Source organism: Triticum dicoccoides, chromosome 3B, assembly GCF_002162155.2.
Source record: "Triticum dicoccoides isolate Atlit2015 ecotype Zavitan chromosome 3B, WEW_v2.0, whole genome shotgun sequence".
Taxonomy (NCBI): domain Eukaryota; kingdom Viridiplantae; phylum Streptophyta; class Magnoliopsida; order Poales; family Poaceae; genus Triticum; species Triticum dicoccoides.
In genome coordinates this window covers 106,434,497-106,452,869 of record NC_041385.1, presented here as the reverse complement: position 1 = coordinate 106,452,869, position 18,373 = coordinate 106,434,497, and the positions used below count along the sequence as shown (strand labels likewise).

The 18,373-nt window shown below is 40.8% G+C and overlaps 2 protein-coding genes and 1 non-coding gene across 3 annotated transcripts; 2 read left to right on the top strand and 1 right to left on the bottom strand.

The window, feature by feature from the left end:
• Positions 1-2,375: 2,375 nt before the first annotated feature.
• On the bottom strand, positions 2,376-2,934 carry LOC119280944 (ribosomal protein S7, mitochondrial-like). The gene has a single exon (XM_037561618.1). It carries the CDS (start codon positions 2,932-2,934, stop codon positions 2,488-2,490), a length of 447 nt encoding a protein of 148 aa, XP_037417515.1. The 3' UTR covers positions 2,376-2,487.
• Positions 2,935-10,538: 7,604 nt separating this feature from the next.
• Positions 10,539-10,611, top strand: TRNAF-GAA. The gene has a single exon. It is a non-coding gene; the product is annotated as a tRNA-Phe (tRNA).
• A 3,615-nt stretch (positions 10,612-14,226) lies between these two features.
• On the top strand, positions 14,227-14,819 carry LOC119280943 (ribosomal protein S7, mitochondrial-like). Its single transcript, XM_037561616.1, has one exon. It carries the CDS (start codon positions 14,373-14,375, stop codon positions 14,817-14,819), a length of 447 nt encoding a protein of 148 aa, XP_037417513.1. The 5' UTR covers positions 14,227-14,372.
• Positions 14,820-18,373: the final 3,554 nt, after the last annotated feature.

The window sequence follows — 18,373 nt, the reverse complement described above, 5'->3', positions numbered from 1 at the left end:
CCCTTTGTTATGGTATCCCCTAAGCAAAATGGCTTCTCTAGTATCAAACCTTGCCTCTGCCCATTCACATATGCTGTTTGGCCAAAAACATGACATGCAAACATACTGCTAAAGCTTGTTTGTAAGCTTTTGAGATTAATAGAAACAGGTTACCATTTGATTTCGACCACAAGAAACTCTTATTTGGCATTCTGACCTGTTGATACTTGCAAGAAGAGCTTCAGTCTTCGAAACCGCTGCGCGAAACTCATTATCCGGAATGGCCCCACGGTGTTGATGTCTAGTGCTACATCATACCTGCAAGTTGCAATACTTTTCTTGCTATGGAATGTGAACTTACACATTTAGTAATGGAAGCAATCCTTGGTGCAAGACTAGTATAGCTTCACGAACCTCTCATCAAAAGTGGTATTTGCTGCAGAGTTTACGATAACATCCACTTCTTCTGCGATCTCTTTGGCTAACTCAGGAGCAATGCCAATGTAGGCTTCCTTGAAATTACCAACGACTGGAACCTGCTTTCTTAATACAAAGCTGTGGTAGTTTTTCCCATGGATTTCCTGTAAACAAACTCAGTATCTTCTACCTGTATTGCAGACGGAAAATATGGTCATTTCCATGAAGAACAGAAAGTAGTCCGAAGTAATCATCATACCTCGTTCTTCAATCTTTTCATGGCTGCTTCATTGTCCTTGATCAACACGTATATTTTACCAACATAAGGATTTTTCCTTAAAATGGGATCGATAAGAACTGATGATCAGAATCATACAAAGTAGAATGGAAGAACAAAGGAAGGAAGTCAGGTAGCTTAGAGCAAGACAAAGGCAGAATGGAAGAACTGCCTAAAAGTGGGGGGCCAGACAGAAACTGTCTCACTCAAACTGGCATTTGAAAATGTTGCCCGCCCTTCCCCTATTTCTGCATTTCATTCTTCTATTCCTTCTGCTTGCTTTTCTAGTTAAGCTGCTCATAAACTAGATCCATAAAACTCACTCAGCTACTATCTTCTTTCTATAATTGGTCTCTAAGTCCAAGTAATCGATAAAGTCTAATCCTCTTCCCAGCTCCGCCACCTCCTTTCTACCGAGTATGCTCTACTTGAAAGAACATATTTATCAATAAATAAGTGCATTACTATATTCACAGCTACAAACTAAGCCTAATTTCCAATATGTCATATGTATCACTTTGATGTTGTGGGATCACTGGCTTCTTGCTCAACGGATTTCGCTTCTGCACTTGACTTGAGAAGGGTGAAGCCTTCATGACCGATACCGGTATCTATTCAAGAAGTCAGTACTTATGCGGCACTGAACAAAGGGTGAGATCGATGAAATGCAATACATGTTTGAATATTTCCTATCTTCTTCCAGCCATCAAACTTGTTCAATTCATTTTCTTGAGAACTGTGGAATAGTGATATCATACTTGAATCCACATTCCCAGTATTTGAGGAAGAAGTACAATCTTAGTCCTTTCGAATTTCTAAGTTGGGAATTTGATATTGACTAAATCAAGAAACTCGATTTCACTATGATATGACCACTGAACCCTTTGATGCAACATTTCTTGTTTCCAGAAGATCTCGGATGGTTTCTGAAGCTTCCATGATCTTGTAAAAGAAAGAAACCCTTTCTATAAGTCATGAAGACGTGGACCAAAAGACTAAGAAACTGCACAATCTATTGATTGACTGGAAAACTCAAGCTGAGTAACTTGCTTGAATGATCGCTCCGGCTCTGGGCCGTCTGATCTTCGGGATGCAGAATAGGGGATCGCTTGCCAACCGTTAGTTAGGACCAGTGAAAACCCACGCTTGGTGAAGGCGAAGTTCAGTTTGGAGATCTAACAATTCCTTATGTCGTGTATCCTCGATTGATGCAGCCTCAGATGCTTCAATTATAGATTTGAGTATTGAGCGAAAGGTTACACCACCTATAGGTTCTGTATTACAGGCCAATCCTACTCCACTAGTACCAATAGGCGGCATAGGGGAAAAAGCACAACACCTAGGAATAGGAATCAACAACACAAAAACTTTTTGAGAAATTACCCAGCAAAAAAACGTATGCGCGTGGGCGCAACGGATTTTGCTCCCGTGCGCTCATCCCTTGCTTGTTCTTTCGGACTAGCACTCTTTCCCTCTCTTTGAAGTAGATTTCTCAGCTCCACGAGTCAAACGAAATAAGGCGAAAGGCCCACTACTTCTTCATTCATGGCTTATTGATTTGATTGATCCCCCTTTCGTATTCATTCGACCTGAGGTGAGGTTGGAACAAGAGTTTTCATAAAAAGAATGGTTCTTTTATGCAATTATAAATGGGCAGGCCTCTTGTGGATTCCTCCAACTCTATGAATGAATGGGGGAGTATGAGGAAGGCCGATTTTCTTTCTATATGAAGATGAAAAAAGGATCCGGGTCAAACATTTCTTACTTTTGTTGAGTATGACTGAATGAGGAAGAGCTCCTTATGTGGTATCACTTTACCACCATCTGAAATGCGTGAAACTCCGATTGGTGGAAGCCAGTCCATGAAGATTCTCCCTTCTCTTACGTGAAATTCCCCTCTTTTGGTAAGCATCCAGTATCTCGGCAAATGAACATTTCTCTAAGCTTATCCTGTAGCTTATACGTCGTTTGAAAGCTGCTCCAAGGATCCAACGAATAGCTAAGGTTTGTTGACGATCCCTGGCTACAATCCCAGGAACATCATAAATAGTACCTGCGACTCCTACTTTGACCACTTCGCATATTGGCTTTATATTATCTATGGCGTCAACCATAAGTTTTATTACATCGCGTTCAGTTCGAGCTAGGCGGTGAAAAGTTTTATAAACAATAGCACGAACTCTCGTTCTTTTACCATCGATCATGCGAAAGCTTACCAATTTCTTGATCAATTCTTTTTGCTCACCATCAAAGTCCCCCATATAGCTGAGAATTTCCGAGCAATTGGAAGCCGCTTTCGATGACAAGGCCGATAAATTGATATTACGCGATTGTTATTGTCCATCTTTTTCAGCTCTGCTCCCGAAAAGAGAAAGGAAAGGAGACTGAGATAGGGGTTGTCCTTGGTTTTTCCAAGGAAAGCCTGATTTAGCATGTAACGTGAACATGAGCGGACACCCACACAATCTCGATTTGAAGAAAAAGTACCATACTATTGTCGTTTTTAGGGCGAAAAAGAATGGGTCATCTTTGTCAATTGATAACTGAGTGAGAGAAGACAATCACGTTCTTAAAGCGGTCGGTTCGCCGGATTCACAACCTTCCCCTATTGGCCGGCTGCCCGTGAAACACATAGGCTCCTATCGCATTTATCGATCGAGAATGGTCTCATCACAGAAACACTTTCTATATGTTATTTCGAGATTCGAAGAAGCAAGTTTATAGGGCATATAGTTGTTTTTTTGTAGGGCGAGCCAAGATCTTATCTTATTTGCAGGTCGTATAAATGAAATGATTGGAAAAATCATATAGAATTTGGAGGTGCGTAGTGTCTTACGGGGCTGGCTCACAATACAACAATTATCGCTACTGATTCCAAATAGAATGTTCATACCGGTGGAAAAGCACTTCTTTCTATGTATAGGGCAGTGAACTAAAAAAAAGTGTCCTTTCTCGATACATAACATTGTATAAGCAACCCAAGTCGCTTCTTCATCTCCGGGAATCCGGTAAGGTACTTTTGGAACACCAATGGGCATATTAGATTAATATTATTATATTTCAGTAAGAAAACTACACTTTAATATATAAACATAAGAATGGAAGAGAAAGAAAGAACCTGAGAAGAGCTTAGTTGGAACTCTTTACCGGGATCATAGGGGCTATGCTCCCCTCTCTCTGTCTCAGTCCCAGCCAGCGGCATAGCAACACCTACTCTTCCTTCTGATGCAGCCTTCCTGGATCCATAATTTGGCTTCCTCGTTTATTGATTGCTTGCAATCGCCACAACACCATTGAGTGAGCGTCATAGAATCCTCAAGGCGTGAAGTAGAAGTTCTTCGAACCTTGATTGTGTGTGTTCGTGCCCACTCCAATAGAGCATTTGGCCCTGTGAGCTTTGACTACGAAAGCTACCTATGTCAATCAGTATAGCCATTAGAGGGATTGGAACAGGTATATTCCTTCTCAGACAGTACTTTAAGACAAACACGGTTCACAAGGTGGATTTTCTATCTATTAGTTGACTACGGAGCTTCCTCATCCCGACCTATCTATATGTGAAAAGCTCTCCGCCAGAATCTTCGTAGTAGTAAGTCGTGGGTTACAAGCTGTCCCTTCCTCAAACCACCCCGCAATAGATATAGGGTTTACCAACCTCAGGCATGGACATAGACACCAGATCATTTTGATCGAGGACCCATTTTAGGAATAAAAAGGATAGAGACCAGACGTAGTCCAATCGGAAGGTCGTGCTTTAGGGAAAGACTTGTGTTCTATAGGAACAGCTACCTATGTTCACCTCAATTAGAAATAGCATCTACAACTAGTAGTAGACGGTTGGTTCAAGGTCTCACTGGTCCTGCTTAAGCGAAAATGTAGTTGTGGAAGTAGTCTTGCCCACTTTGCCTTACGCTCATAGAGATCTATAAGTATCCCTCTTGTCTCCGATTCAATTCTTATCTCCGATTTCGAACTCCGGCTGGATTCTTATGACCAAGAGCTATTTTATGGGTCAGAAGAATGGAAGGACAACGAGAAGATGGTTCGGTTGCTCCTGCTGGAATATTCCATTTATTTAATACTCCGACTCGCGTAACCCCGAATGGCAATGTTGTTATTGCGGTTGGTCAGATCAATAAGATAACAAGGGAGTCAGAATATTCTGATAATAGCAAACATGGCTTTGGAATCTATGGAAGGAGCCTTCAATGCTTCTCTTCTCCAGTGTCAACCATTAGTCGATAACAGAATGAAATACCACAATGAAGTTGAAAAAGAGAGTCATTAAAAAGAGGCATGCTTGAAAAAGAGTATAGATAATATGTTATGGATGTGAGGAGCCTCACCCAGTACTTTTCTTACAAAACTCAAAAACTCTACTCTCCTTTCACAGCCAACCCACCCATTGCTTTTTCGAGCTCGATAAAAAGGAAAGTTCACGTGCCAATCCTTACCATTGGTAACTGTAATTACCAAGCCTAATCTTTCACTGAATACCGAGTAAAGCAACCAAGAAAGAGGGAAGGAGCAGCTGTTTTCGAGCTAGGCTCGATCCCTTTTTCATCCACTTCTCGCTATTTGTAATTCTACTTGAATTAGTTCTTCCTAAGTTTAGTGAGGTGAGTACTGCATCCATAACTAGAGGACTTGCTTTTCTGCTTGGCTCCCAGGGGAAGTTGGATTGGATAAGAGGAATTGAAGCGCAAGGAAGGCAGTCGGTATTCAAACAACTATTCAGAGTTCCCAACTCTGGGTAAAGGAAATCTTTACTTGACGACTGAACCAAATCCTTTGCCTTTATTTATTCTATTATTTTTATATAGATCAGCTGAAAACAAAAATACTACTATGTTGGGACAATGACCCACCTTTCTCTACTCAACCTGTCATCTTCTCTCCTCGCTCCCTGGGACAAATAAGACTATTTATTAAGTGATAAACAAGAGAAACTAGTGATATTATCTAAGCTTCTGGCCATGTCTGATTGGCATTCAAGTCTGCCTTCCACTGCTTGAAAAGGCCTAGCACCGTAAGTAGCAATTGGCTATGTCCAAACTCAAACGTCGTATTTTATCTAAGCACAGGAATCGTAATAAGGAAAGAAGACATAAGAATGGGAAGTATCCGCTAGTTATAACGTAGTATAAAGAGAGCTATTTCATGGATCTTGGTCACAATAAAAAGAATCCAATAATGATCTATCAACTAAATGAGTTGATTATATAATCCCGTATCTTCAAGGTTGTTAAGATGATTTAGTAGATGTGTCGGTATCGTTTTCATCTGCCGTTGGGAGTGACTGCTTTGCTAATCTATCCTTTTATCCTTCTTTTCGGAGACAAGCACATATTACCGTAACCTAGTGATTAATATATCCTGTTGGTACTACTTCGTCGAGTAATCAATCCTTTTTCCATTCTTGTTCTGAGGTTGTCAGCTTGCTCCGATGGCACCACTTGTACTATCTGCCGGAATCTGTAGACATAGTTTTTGGGCTTCTTTAAAAACTGATCGACATAGTTGTCGCACACAAACCTGCGCAACAGCTTTGGAGTAAAAGAATCTCCTGCCCGGTCACACACATCATCTCGAGCGCGGAATCTACTACTCTAACAAGATACTCGGCTCGGGTAAATCATGCTTTCGTTATGCGAGGAAAGTGAAAGGAAAGAGGGAAAGGGAGACACTGGGAAATCCGGAATCGATGAAATCACTGTTTTTTCGCCTTGTAATATGTCCGGTTACATTCCAAAGATGAATCAGACCAGGAGATAGATAAGCGCTATGGCGGACACATGAAATAAGAATTTGAAAAGTAATGATCAACTTTATGGATCCATAGGTAGATTCATTTGTGAAGCTATGGGATGGGACAAGATTCAAAAGTACCAAAAGTAAGTTAAGTGGGACGCTGAGTTCATTGCTGCGATCGAGGGTCCAAAGCCAGCCAATTTGATGACAGCGTAGGAACGGGTTCCGAATGCTCACAATAATGTAGTTGGAAATGACAAAAGGCTCCTAAATTGATACCTAATAATAGCTTAGCAGCTCCTTTGTTTTACTAAAGAGCCAAGTTCGGACAAGCAACTCGGAAGGAGGAATGTGTTGAGATGCCTATGCCTAAGAGAGATAAGCGGAGGACGTATGATAGCCGAGAGGATGTCGGTAAACGACGGAGTTTAAGGAGTTGTTTTTGAATTTGGCATGGCATATTTCATTTTTTTTAATGAGAACGTCGTCTCCTTGCTTACCCGCCTGGCCAATGGAAGGAATTAATTACCTTGGTGAGTCAGCGAAAGAAAGAATCTCACCAGTTCATCATCCTAATCCTTCCTATTAGTTTCATTAATTAATTCAGCCCCAGAGTGTTGGCAATCAAGGGCCAAGAAAGAATCCCAAGTTTATCCTATCTCGCCACGGTCGAAAGCACAATCCCTTTCTCTTCCTATACCGAAATCGTCGTTTCATTCCTCCGCAACTTCTATCGCGGACATGATCCAATCTACCTTGCAAGACACATTAAGATATAACTTAAGGCTTTCCCAAGCTGGCGCATAACCTCTGGTAGAGGCATTCACCCAGAGACAGAGAAGTGGGAAACCGCGGATGAAAAGAATACCGAGGTCTTTGATAGCAAACTTCTATGCGAGCTTTCTAACTAAAAGGAATCTCTTATTCATATGGCATAAAATGGAAAAACTTGATGGAGATTTCTTCTCAATTTCCATGGTACAGTCCCTTTGCATGCTACAGTTCCATTACTTACTACCTGAATTTGCTATATACGAAATTCTGACATCTACGGTACTTGTCGTCTACTTCTGGTGGAAGCAATTCCAAAGGTGAAGATAATACTGAGCCGAATAGTAATGAGGGGAATGCAAAATCTAGCAAAGGTAAGAAGGGTCAAGGAAGAATAGCAGTGACTTATAAAAGGAAAGCACCGAATAAAAGGAAGGAGATCCGTCTTTCTTTTTTGCATGTGGTCAATGCGTTTGCTGATTGATAACTGTCTAATCTTAAGATGGTTTTGTGGCACATTACAAACATACATATACAGTCGAAATATAGTTGTGTTGAGTTAGGTTGAAGAATTTTTACCAGATTTTAAAAATGAGATATAGTGCTTTCGTTGTTCGGTAGGATATTTTGCACTTTCATATTCTAGTTCCTCATTTGAGCGTTCTTTTGCTCTGTTGGTGGGGCATAAACTCAGAAATAGTTTTTGTTTTTTCTTTAAATAATAGTAAAAGTATGCATTCAAGTAGTAGCTTTTTCTAAATAGTCGAGTAAAGTCGAGTAGGGCTGGCAACAAGGACTAGGAAGATACGGGCGAGTTTGTTTTTTTAGGGGAAGGCTTTATGCAAGATATGCACGTGAGTAGGTCAATATATGCGTATTTGCCAATAGAGGAAAACACGTAGTAAGTAGGCTTGCTTTTTCATAGTGATAGCAATACAAGGAATGCTGGGATAAGTTGGGAAGAAGGCAAAGATACTGGCGACTAGATCCTTGTGGCAGATTGGAAGATACCGATATCTCTATTTCAATTTGTTGATTGATGGTTTAAGGAAATGGCAGTGGTCCAAATCTTGCACATTTACTGTTACTTCTATGTATAAGTTCCTTGCTCAGGTGTGGTCCAGCTTTCATATCTTATTGGGATAGCTACATTGCCCTGGCCGGGTATTGCGAAGGAAGGAAACACCTTGTCCGAGTCAGGCGATGCTAAAGGATGGATTAAAAAAATCATGGATGCTATCTCTGTTATTGCTGCTTAATGCCCTATTTATACCGATCTAGCTTATAGCTGGGATTTCTAGAAAGATAAGCTGATGCAGCCCTTAGGGATGGAGTGCCTAAACTAACCTTCCTGAACAGAAGTAGCAGAGGTAGAAGATATGTAAATCGTACCATCAAGGGGAAATGCACTATTGTTATGCTTGGGCCAGGTTAGCTGGTCAAGGGAATATTCCTATCGGAAGAACAATCAGAAAATAAGGAGATAGTCAGTTGGCACTTTTCACACAAGAACCTCTTTTTGTATTAAGCACGGGAGTCGTAAGGAAAGACCTCTGCGTAGCTATCAGAACGAATTAATGAATGAAATAAACGAATTCCGGTGAAACCAAGGCGAATTTCTGAGCCAGCAGTGGGAAAAAGATGCCAAGTATTGAGATGCAACATTATGAATGGTGCGATCTGAAGCCTTACTATTTACTCAAAATTGACTCAAATGGTTGACTGAACTTCACAGAGGACTAAAGCCGGGAACTTAAACTAATGGTTTTGCCTTTCCACTTCCCAATTGACTCTCATAAAAGGCTAGGCTACCTCTTCACATCGCACCTGATCCCGAATCATGTGCTCTGTTCAGGGGATCAATAGTGGCTATTAAGATTTTCCCTTTCTATATATTCTTGAGAATAAGTAAATACCATCCTTTTTCCTATCAGCATCTCTCTATCTGACAGTAAATATTGCTTTCAATCGATCAGGCACTAGGTTATCAAAGTATGGATATGCCATATAATAAGGGAAAAGGCCTCCAGTTTTTTTTAGCGCAAAAGAAAAGCCGATTCCAAATTTTCTATTTCCCGGCAAGTCTATGAGAGTCCTATTACGGATCCTCTGATCTTTAGCTTGAATGGTCGTGTTTTTATATAATTAGGTCTTTCTTCTGAGCTCTTCTATTACGGTACGGAAAAATCAAACCTATCGCTCTCAAAGAATGGGTAAAAAGAATTCAAGCTAGGGGAGCCTACACTCTCTAACTACCTATACTATGCCCCCATTGATTGGAAACCCTCGGGGAAAATGATCCCATAAACAAAGGAATTATACAGTACGAAATAGCAAAAAAACAGACTAATTCGATTCTAAAAAATCGATAATAGATATTTTATTCTGCTTAAATTGTCCCGACAAGGAGAGATATTCAATATTTGAATCAGATTGGATTTCGTAGTATACCAATGTGAGCCAAACTATTACTATTTCATCTAACTTGAATAACCAAGGACTGAATTTGACTATGGATTCTGATAACTCGAGAAGTTTTTATTTGGTTATGATCCAAAAAGAAAAAAGAAAGGTTTAACAAGCCATGAGAAAATAGAGTAAAGTAACCATACGTTCTGTTTGCATAACGTGTATACGCCACGCCATACAATCGAAATAGAAACATGGGACGATTCCAGAATTTTGAATAGATCCGTGGGGATGAGAGAAGTTGTTGTTGAGAAATATGAAATTGGAAAGGAAGTCAAACTCCCTATGGAACCTGTGATCGGTTGTACCTGTACTTTAGTGATACGAAAACTCGCTATTCACTCAGTTTCTGGTCAATAATAAGATTATGTAGGAGAGATGGCCGAGTGGTTCAAGGCGTAGCATTGGAACTACCATGTAGGCTTTTGTTTACCGAGGGTTCGAATCCCTCTCTTTCCGTTTCTGTTAATTCACCAACGTTACCGACCACAATGAAATTTCTAGTAAGAGGAAAATCCGTCGACTTTCTAAATCGTGAGGGTCAAGTCCCTCTATCCCCAATAAAAAGCCCATTTTACTTCCTAACTATTGTACCAACCTCTATTTTTCATTAATGGTTCAAACAAGATTCACTATCTTTCTTATTCTACTCGTTCACAAACGGATCCGAACTGACTTCTTTGGATCTTATCCCATTCATACAAATGAACATATTATAGTATAGGCAAGTAATCCCTATTATTAAGTAAGTCATTCACAATCCATATCATTATCCTGATATTTACTAAGTCCAATTTGAGAATACTTTTTTCTTTTTGAGTCCCTTTAATTGACATAGATACAAGTACTCTACTAGGATGATGCACAATAAATAGTCAGGATAGCTCAGTTGGTAGAGCAGAGGATTGAAAATCCTCGTGTCACCAGTTCAAATCTGGTTCCTGGCACAGAACGAACAATGAATGCCTTTTCGGGAAAGAAAAGGGCCACATATTTTTTTTAGGGAAAAGCTTTTTTTAAGGGGAAGAATCATCAACAAAAAATCCAGGAAAGAACAGCGAAGGAAAAACGTGAAAAACAAGTGTTTTCCCGGAACGGAATAGCGGAAATTCCATACGTTGATCACCAATGTTGCATGTCTTTCCTTAAGCTGGAGTACTTTGAGTTAGAAGGCCTACTTTATTCGTACTTTTAAATCCTACTTATTCGTCTAGCTATTTCCAATTCTAATAAATAACCCGATCATATCATATCTTGGAAAACCCTAAGACTACCCAAGGCTGTACCCTACAGTGTTACCTATAGTCTATACTTGTGTATACGTTGCCTTCTGGGGTGGCAAGCTAGAACAAAGTTTTCTAGGTATCAATTCCAATTTAAGTCAATGATCCTCATTTTCTCCAACATTAAGAAGATTATTGGTAAGGTGACCAACCATCACGTAGGATTCCGGGTCGGAGTAGCACCTCTTGCCTGATATATACAGGTCGGTACTGGCGATTCGTTTCTGCCCTATGGTGTTCAATTGCCCGTTTGTTCCCTCCCCCTCGGGACGGGTCAACCTACTTTGCCCGCTCAGGCGCTCCAAAATTCTCTGACTAGACCGCCGACACCCATGATTTGTCCATCATTCAAAATGGCATTTTGTAAGGGCTCATAAGGTAGGAGGAATCACAGATCCTCCGTGCACTTTGGCCTATATAATCAACTCATTTAGTTGATAGATCATTATTGGATTCTTTTTATTGTGACCAAGATCCATGAAATAGCTCTCTTTATACTACGTTATAACTAGCGGATACTTCCCATTCTTATGTCTTCTTTGCTTATTACGATTCCTGTGCTTAGATAAAATACGACGTTTGAGTTTGGACATAGCCAATTGCTACTTACAGTGCTAGGCCTTTTCAAGCAATGGAAGGCAGACTTGAATGCCAATCAGACATGGCCAGAAGCTTAGATAATATCACTAGTTTCTCTTGTTTATCACTTAATAAATAGTCTTATTTGTCCCAGGGAGCGAGGAGAGAAGATGACAGGTTGAGTAGAGAAAGGTGGGTCATTGTCCCAATGTAGTAGTATTTTTGTTTTCAGCTGATCTATATAAAAATAATAGAATAAATAAAGGCAAAGGATTTGGTTCAGTCGTCAAGTAAAGATTTCCTTTACCCAGAGTTGGGAACTCTGAATAGTTGTTTGAATACCGACTGCCTTCCTTGCGCTTCAATTCCTCTTATCCAATCCAACTTCCCCTGGGAGCCAAGCAGAAAAGCAAGTCCTCTAGTTATGGATGCAGTACTCACCTCACTAAACTTAGGAAGAACTAATTCAAGTAGAATTACAAATAGCGAGAAGTGGATGAAAAAGGGATCGAGCCTAGCTCGAAAACAGCTGCTCCTTCCCTCTTTCTTGCTTGCTTTACTCGGTATTCAGTGAAAGATTAGGCTTGGAAATTACAGTTACCAATGGTAAGGATTGGCACGTGAACTTTCCTTTTTATCGAGCTTGAAAAAGCAATGGGTGGGTTGGCTGTGAAAGGAGAGTAGAGTTTTTGAGTTTTGTAAGAAAAGTACTGGGTGAGGCTCCTCACATCCATAACATATTATCTGTACTCTTTTTCAAGCATGCCTCTTTTTAATGACTCTCTTTTTCAACTTCATTGTGGTATTTCATTCTGTTATCGACTAATGGTTGACACTGGAGAAGAGAAGCATTGAAGGCTCCTTCCATAGATTCCAAAGCCTTGTTTGCTATTATCAGAATATTCTGACTCCCTTGTTGTCTTATTGATCTGACCAACCGCAATAACAACATTGCCATTCGGGGTTACGCGAGTCGGAGTATTAAATAAATGGAATATTCCAGCAGGAGCAACCGAACCATCTTCTCGTTGTCCTTCCATTCTTCTGACCCATAAAATAGCTCTTGGTCATAAGAATCTAGCCGGAGTTCGAAATCGGAGATAAGAATTGAATCGGAGACAAGAGGGATACTTATAGATCTCTATGAGCGTAAGGCAAAGTGGGCAAGACTACTTCCACAACTACATTTTCGCTTAAGCAGGACCTGTGAGACCTCGAAGCAACCGTCTACTACTAGTTATAGATGCTATTTCTAATTGAATGGAATGGATGCTTCACAGCGGTTCTGCGACAGGCAGGGCAGCCGGGTGAACATAGGCAGCTGTTCCTATAGAACACAAGTCTTTCTCTAAAGCACGACCTTCCGATTGGACTACGTCTGGTCTCTATCCTTTTTATTCCTAAAATGGGTCCTCGATCAAAATGATCTAGTGTCTATGTCCATGCCTGAGGTTGGTAAACCCTATATCTATTGCGGGGTGGTTTGAGGAAGGGACAGCTTGTAACCCACGACTTACTACTACGAAGATTCTGGCGGAGAGCTTTTCACATATAGATAGGTCGGGATGAGGAAGCTCCATAGTCAACTAATAGATAGAAAATCCACCTTGTGAACCGTGTTTGTCTTAAAGTACTGTTTGAGAAGGAATATACCTGTTCCAATCCCTCTAGTGGCTATACTGATTGACATAGGTAGCTTTCGTAGTCAAAGCTCACAGGGCCAAATGCTCTATTGGAGTGGGCACGAACACACACAATCAAGGTTCGAAGAACTTCTACTTCACGCCTTGAGGATTCTATGACGCTCACTCAATGGTGTTGTGGCGATTGCAAGCAATCAATAAACGAGGAAGCCAAATTATGGATCCAGGAAGGTTGCATCAGAAGGAAGAGTAGGTGTTGCTATGCCGGTGGCTGGGACTGAGACAGAGAGAGGGGAGCATAGCCCCTATGATCCCGGTAAAGAGTTCCAACTAAGCTCTTCTCAGGTTCTTTCTTTCTCTTCCATTCTTATGTTTATATATTAAAGTGTAGTTTTCTTACTGAAATATAATAATATTAATCTAATATGCCCATTGGTGTTCCAAAAGTACCTTACCGGATTCCCGGAGATGAAGAAGCGACTTGGGTTGACTTATACAATGTTATGTGTCGAGAAAGGACACTTTTTTTTAGTTCACTGCCCTATACATAGAAAGAAGTGTTTTTCCACCGGTCTCAACATTCTATCTGGAATCAGTAACGATAATTGTTGTATTGTGAGCCAGCCCCGTAAGACACTACGCACCTCCAAATTCTATATGATTTTTCCAATCATTTCATTTATACGACCTGCAAATAAGATAAGATCTTGGTTCGCCCTACAAAAAAACAACTATATGCCCTATAAACTTGCTTCTTCGAATCTCGAAATAACATATAGAAAGTGTTTCTGTGATGAGACCATTCTCGATCGATAAATGCGATAGGAGCCTATGTGTTTCACGGGCAGCCGGCCAATAGGGGAAGGTTGTGAATCCGGCGAACCGACCGCTTTAAGAACGTGATTGTCTTCTCTCACTCAGTTATCAATTGACAAAGATGACCCATTCTTTTTCGCCCTAAAAACGACAATGGTATGGTACTTTTTCTTCAAATCGAGATTGTGTGGGTGTCCGCTCATGTTCACGTTACATGCTAAATCAGGCTTTCCTGGGAAAAACCAAGGACAACCCCTATCTCAGTCTCCTTTCCTTTCTCTTTTCGGGAGCAGAGCTGAAAAAGATGGACAGTAACGATCGCGTAATATCAATTTATCGGCCTCGTCATCGAAAGCGGCTTCCAATTGCTCGGAAATTCTCAGCTATATGGGGGACTTTGATGGTGAGCAAAAAGAATTGATCAAGAAATTGGTAAACTTTCGCATGATCGATGGTAAAAGAACGAGAGTTCGTGCTATTGTTTATAAAACTTTTCACCGCCTAGCTCGAACTGAACGCGATGTAATAAAACTTATGGTTGACGCCGTAGATAATATAAAGCCAATATGCGAAGTGGTCAAAGTAGGAGTCGCAGGTACTATTTATGATGTTCCTGGGATTGTAGCCAGGGATCGTCAACAAACCTTAGCTATTCGTTGGATCCTTGGAGCAGCTTTCAAACGACGTATAAGCTACAGGATAAGCTTAGAGAAATGTTCATTTGCTGAGATACTGGATGCTTACCGAAAGAGGGGAATTTCACGTAAGAGAAGGGAGAATCTTCATGGACTGGCTTCCACCAATCGGAGTTTCGCGCATTCCAGATGGTGGTAAAGTGATACCACATAAGGAGATCTTCCTCATTCAGTCATACTCAACAAAAGTAAGAAATGTTTGACCCAGATCCTTTTTTCATCTTCATATAGAAAGAAAATCGGCCTTCCTCATACTCCCCCCTTCATTCATAGAGTTGGAGGAATCCACAAGAGGCCTGCCCGTTCATAATTGCATAAAAGAACCATTCTTTTTATGAAAACTCTTGTTCCAACCTCACCTCAGGTCGAATGAATACGAAAGGGGGATCAATCAAATCAATAAGCCATGAATGAAGAAGTAGTGGGCCTTTCACCTTATTTCGTTTGACTCGTGGAGCTGAGAAATCTACTTCAAACAGAGGGAAAGAGTGCTAGTCCGAAAGAACAAGCAAGGGATGAGCGCACGGGAGCGAAATCCGTTGCGCCCACACGCATACGTTTTCTTGCTGGGTAATTTCTCAGAAAGTTTTTGTGTTGTTGATTCCTATTCCTAGGTGTTGTGCTTTTTCCCCAATGCCGCCTATTGGTACTAGTGGAGTAGGATTGGCCTGTAATACAGAACCTATAGGTGGTGTAACCTTTCGCTCAATACTCAAATCTACAATTGAAGCATCTGAGGCTGCATCAATCGAGGATACACGACATAAGGAATTGTTAGATCTCCAAACTGAACTTCGCCTTCACCAAGCGTGGGTTTTCACTGGTCCTAACTAACGGTTGGCAAGCGATCCCCTATTCTGCATCCCGAAGATCAGACGGCCCAGAGCCGGAGCGATCATTCAAGCAAGTTACTCAGCTTGAGTTTTTCAGTCAATCAATAGATTGTGCAGTTTCTTAGTCTTTTGGTCCACGTCTTCATGACTTATAGAAAGGGTTTCTTTCTTTTACAAGATCATGGAAGCTTCAGAAACCATCCGAGATCTTCTGGAAACAAGAAATGTTGCATCAAAGGGTTCAGTGGTCATATCATAGTGAAATTGAGTTTCTTGATTTAGTCGATATCAAATTCCCAACTTAGAAATTCGAAAGGACTAAGATTCTACTTCTTCCTCAAATACTGGGAATGTGGATTCAAGTATGATATCACTATTCCACAGATCTCAAGAAAACGAATTGAACAAGTTTGATGGCTGGAAGAAGATAGGAAATATTCAAACATGTATTGCATTTCATCGATCTCACCCTTTGTTCAGTGCCGCATAAGTACTGACTTCTTGAACAGATACCGGTACCGGTCATGAAGGCTTCGCCCTTCTCAAGTCAAGTGCAGAAGCGAAATCCGTTGAGCAAGAAGCCAGTGATCCCACAACATCAAAGTGATACATATGACATATTGGAAATTAGGCTTAGTTTGTAGCTGTGAATATAGTAATGCACTTATTTATTGATAAATATGTTCTTTCAAGTAGAGCATACTCGGTAGAAAGGAGGTGGCGGAGCTGGGAAGAGGATTAGACTTTATCGATTACTTGGACTTAGAGACCAATTATAGAAAGAAGACAGTAGCTGAGTGAGTTTTATGGATCTAGTTTATGAGCAGCTTAACTAGAAAAGCAAGCAGAAGGAATAGAAGAATGAAATGCAGAAATAGGGGAAGGGCGGGTAGCATTTTCAAATGCCAGTTTGAGTGAGACAGTTTCTGTCTGGCCCCCCACTTTTAGGCAGTTCTTCCATTCTGCCTTTGTCTTGCTCTAAGCTACCTGACTTCCTTCCTTTGTTCTTCCATTCTACTTTGTATGATTCTGATCATCAGTTCTTATCGATCCCATTTTAAGGAAAAATCCTTATGTTGGTAAAATATACGTGTTGATCAAGGACAATGAAGCAGCCATGAAAAGATTGAAGAACGAGGTATGATGATTACTTCGGACTACTTTCTGTTCTTCATGCAAATGACCATATTTTCCGTCTGCAATACAGGTAGAAGATACTGAGTTGTTCAGATGTTTACAGGAAATCCATGGGAAAAACTACCACAGCTTTGTATTAAGCAAGCAGGTTCCAGTCGTTGGTAATTTCAGGGAAGCCTACATTGGCAATGCTCCTGAGTTAGCCAAAGAGATCGCGGAAGAAGTGGATGTTATCGTAAACTCTGCAGCAAATACCACTTTTGATGAGAGGTTCGTGAAGCTATACTAGTCTTGCACCAAGGATTGCTTCCATTACTAAATGTGTAAGTTCACATTCCATAGCAAGAAAAGTATTGCAACTTGCAGGTATGATGTAGCACTAGACATCAACACCGTGGGGCCATTCCGGATAATGAGTTTCGCGCAGCGGTTTCGAAGACTGAAGCTCTTCTTGCAAGTATCAACAGGTCAGAATGCCAAATAAGAGTTTCTTGTGGTCGAAATCAAATGGTAACCTGTTTCTATTAATCTCAAAAGCTTACAAACAAGCTTTAGCAGTATGTTTGCATGTCATGTTTTTGGCCAAACAGCATATGTGAATGGGCAGAGGCAAGGTTTGATACTAGAGAAGCCATTTTGCTTAGGGGATACCATAACAAAGGGGATAGGTTCCTCATATTTTTCGGCACATCAGAATACCGTGTTGGATATCGAGGCTGAGATCAAGTTGGCTTTTTACTCCAGAAGGCATTCTTCTGCCTCTGCTTCTGTTACTCAAGAAATGAAAGAGTTAGGTAGTCGAGGTATTCTAGTATTTCCCTGTTACTTTCTCATGTCTGTAGATACGAATACACACATGAAGTATTTGATTTGTGCAATTTATTTATTCATAGGGCCAAACTCTATGGTTGGCAAGACACTTATGTGTTCACAAAGGCCATGGGCGAGATGGTCATCAACTGCATGCGAGGAGAGATACTGGTGGTAACAATCAGGCCAAGTGTCATAGAGAGCACATGGAGGGATCCCTTCCCAGGTTGGATGGAAGGAAACAGGTAAATGCTAAACCCAAATCTGAGGTTGCGGATGTCACATATATATGTGATGCATCCTCATCTGCTTACCAGATAATGAGCTATTTCCAGGATCTAGCAGTGCGTACTAACTTTTGACGGGTTGATGGTGAGGATCAAGTATATGACCTATATTCCTCACTATTAGAGGACTTCAAAGAGGAGATTCCATCATAATCTCTGGACGCTAGTGTCAAGGAAGCCGTTGGCCGTCACCTTAACTGAAAGTTGGTGAAGAAGGTGTATATGCCTCTTGTCTATGGTAAGACACAGCATAGTGCAGCAGCGGACATCCAGAAGGGGCTTGACTTCATTAGAAAACGTGCTGAAAGCAACAAAGTGGCGGACATTTTTTTTTGCATTCTGGGACAAGAAATTCCCAGCCATTGCTAGGCTGAGCCATGTTAGCAAAGAATGGTTTCTCCAACAATATGAGGATAAATCCCTTACTAAAATGGTAGTGGTCACAAACCCCTTCCGTGTACAATTGAAAACATTAACAATACGAAAGCAAGAATCATCATTTATACTGGGAATGCCTTCCTCTACCAAAAGAGAAAGAGTTGAAGATAACGAAGGAAAGTGGGTGGATACAAAACCAGTTCATATCACTTGTCTTTCTGGTCTTTCAGAATCTCATCGAATACTAG

Coding starts and splice junctions, on each gene's coding strand:
- LOC119280943 (XM_037561616.1), top strand. CDS start 14,373: ATGGGGGACTTTGATGGTGAGCAAAAAGAATTGATCAAGAAATTGGTA.
- LOC119280944 (XM_037561618.1), bottom strand. CDS start 2,934: ATGGGGGACTTTGATGGTGAGCAAAAAGAATTGATCAAGAAATTGGTA.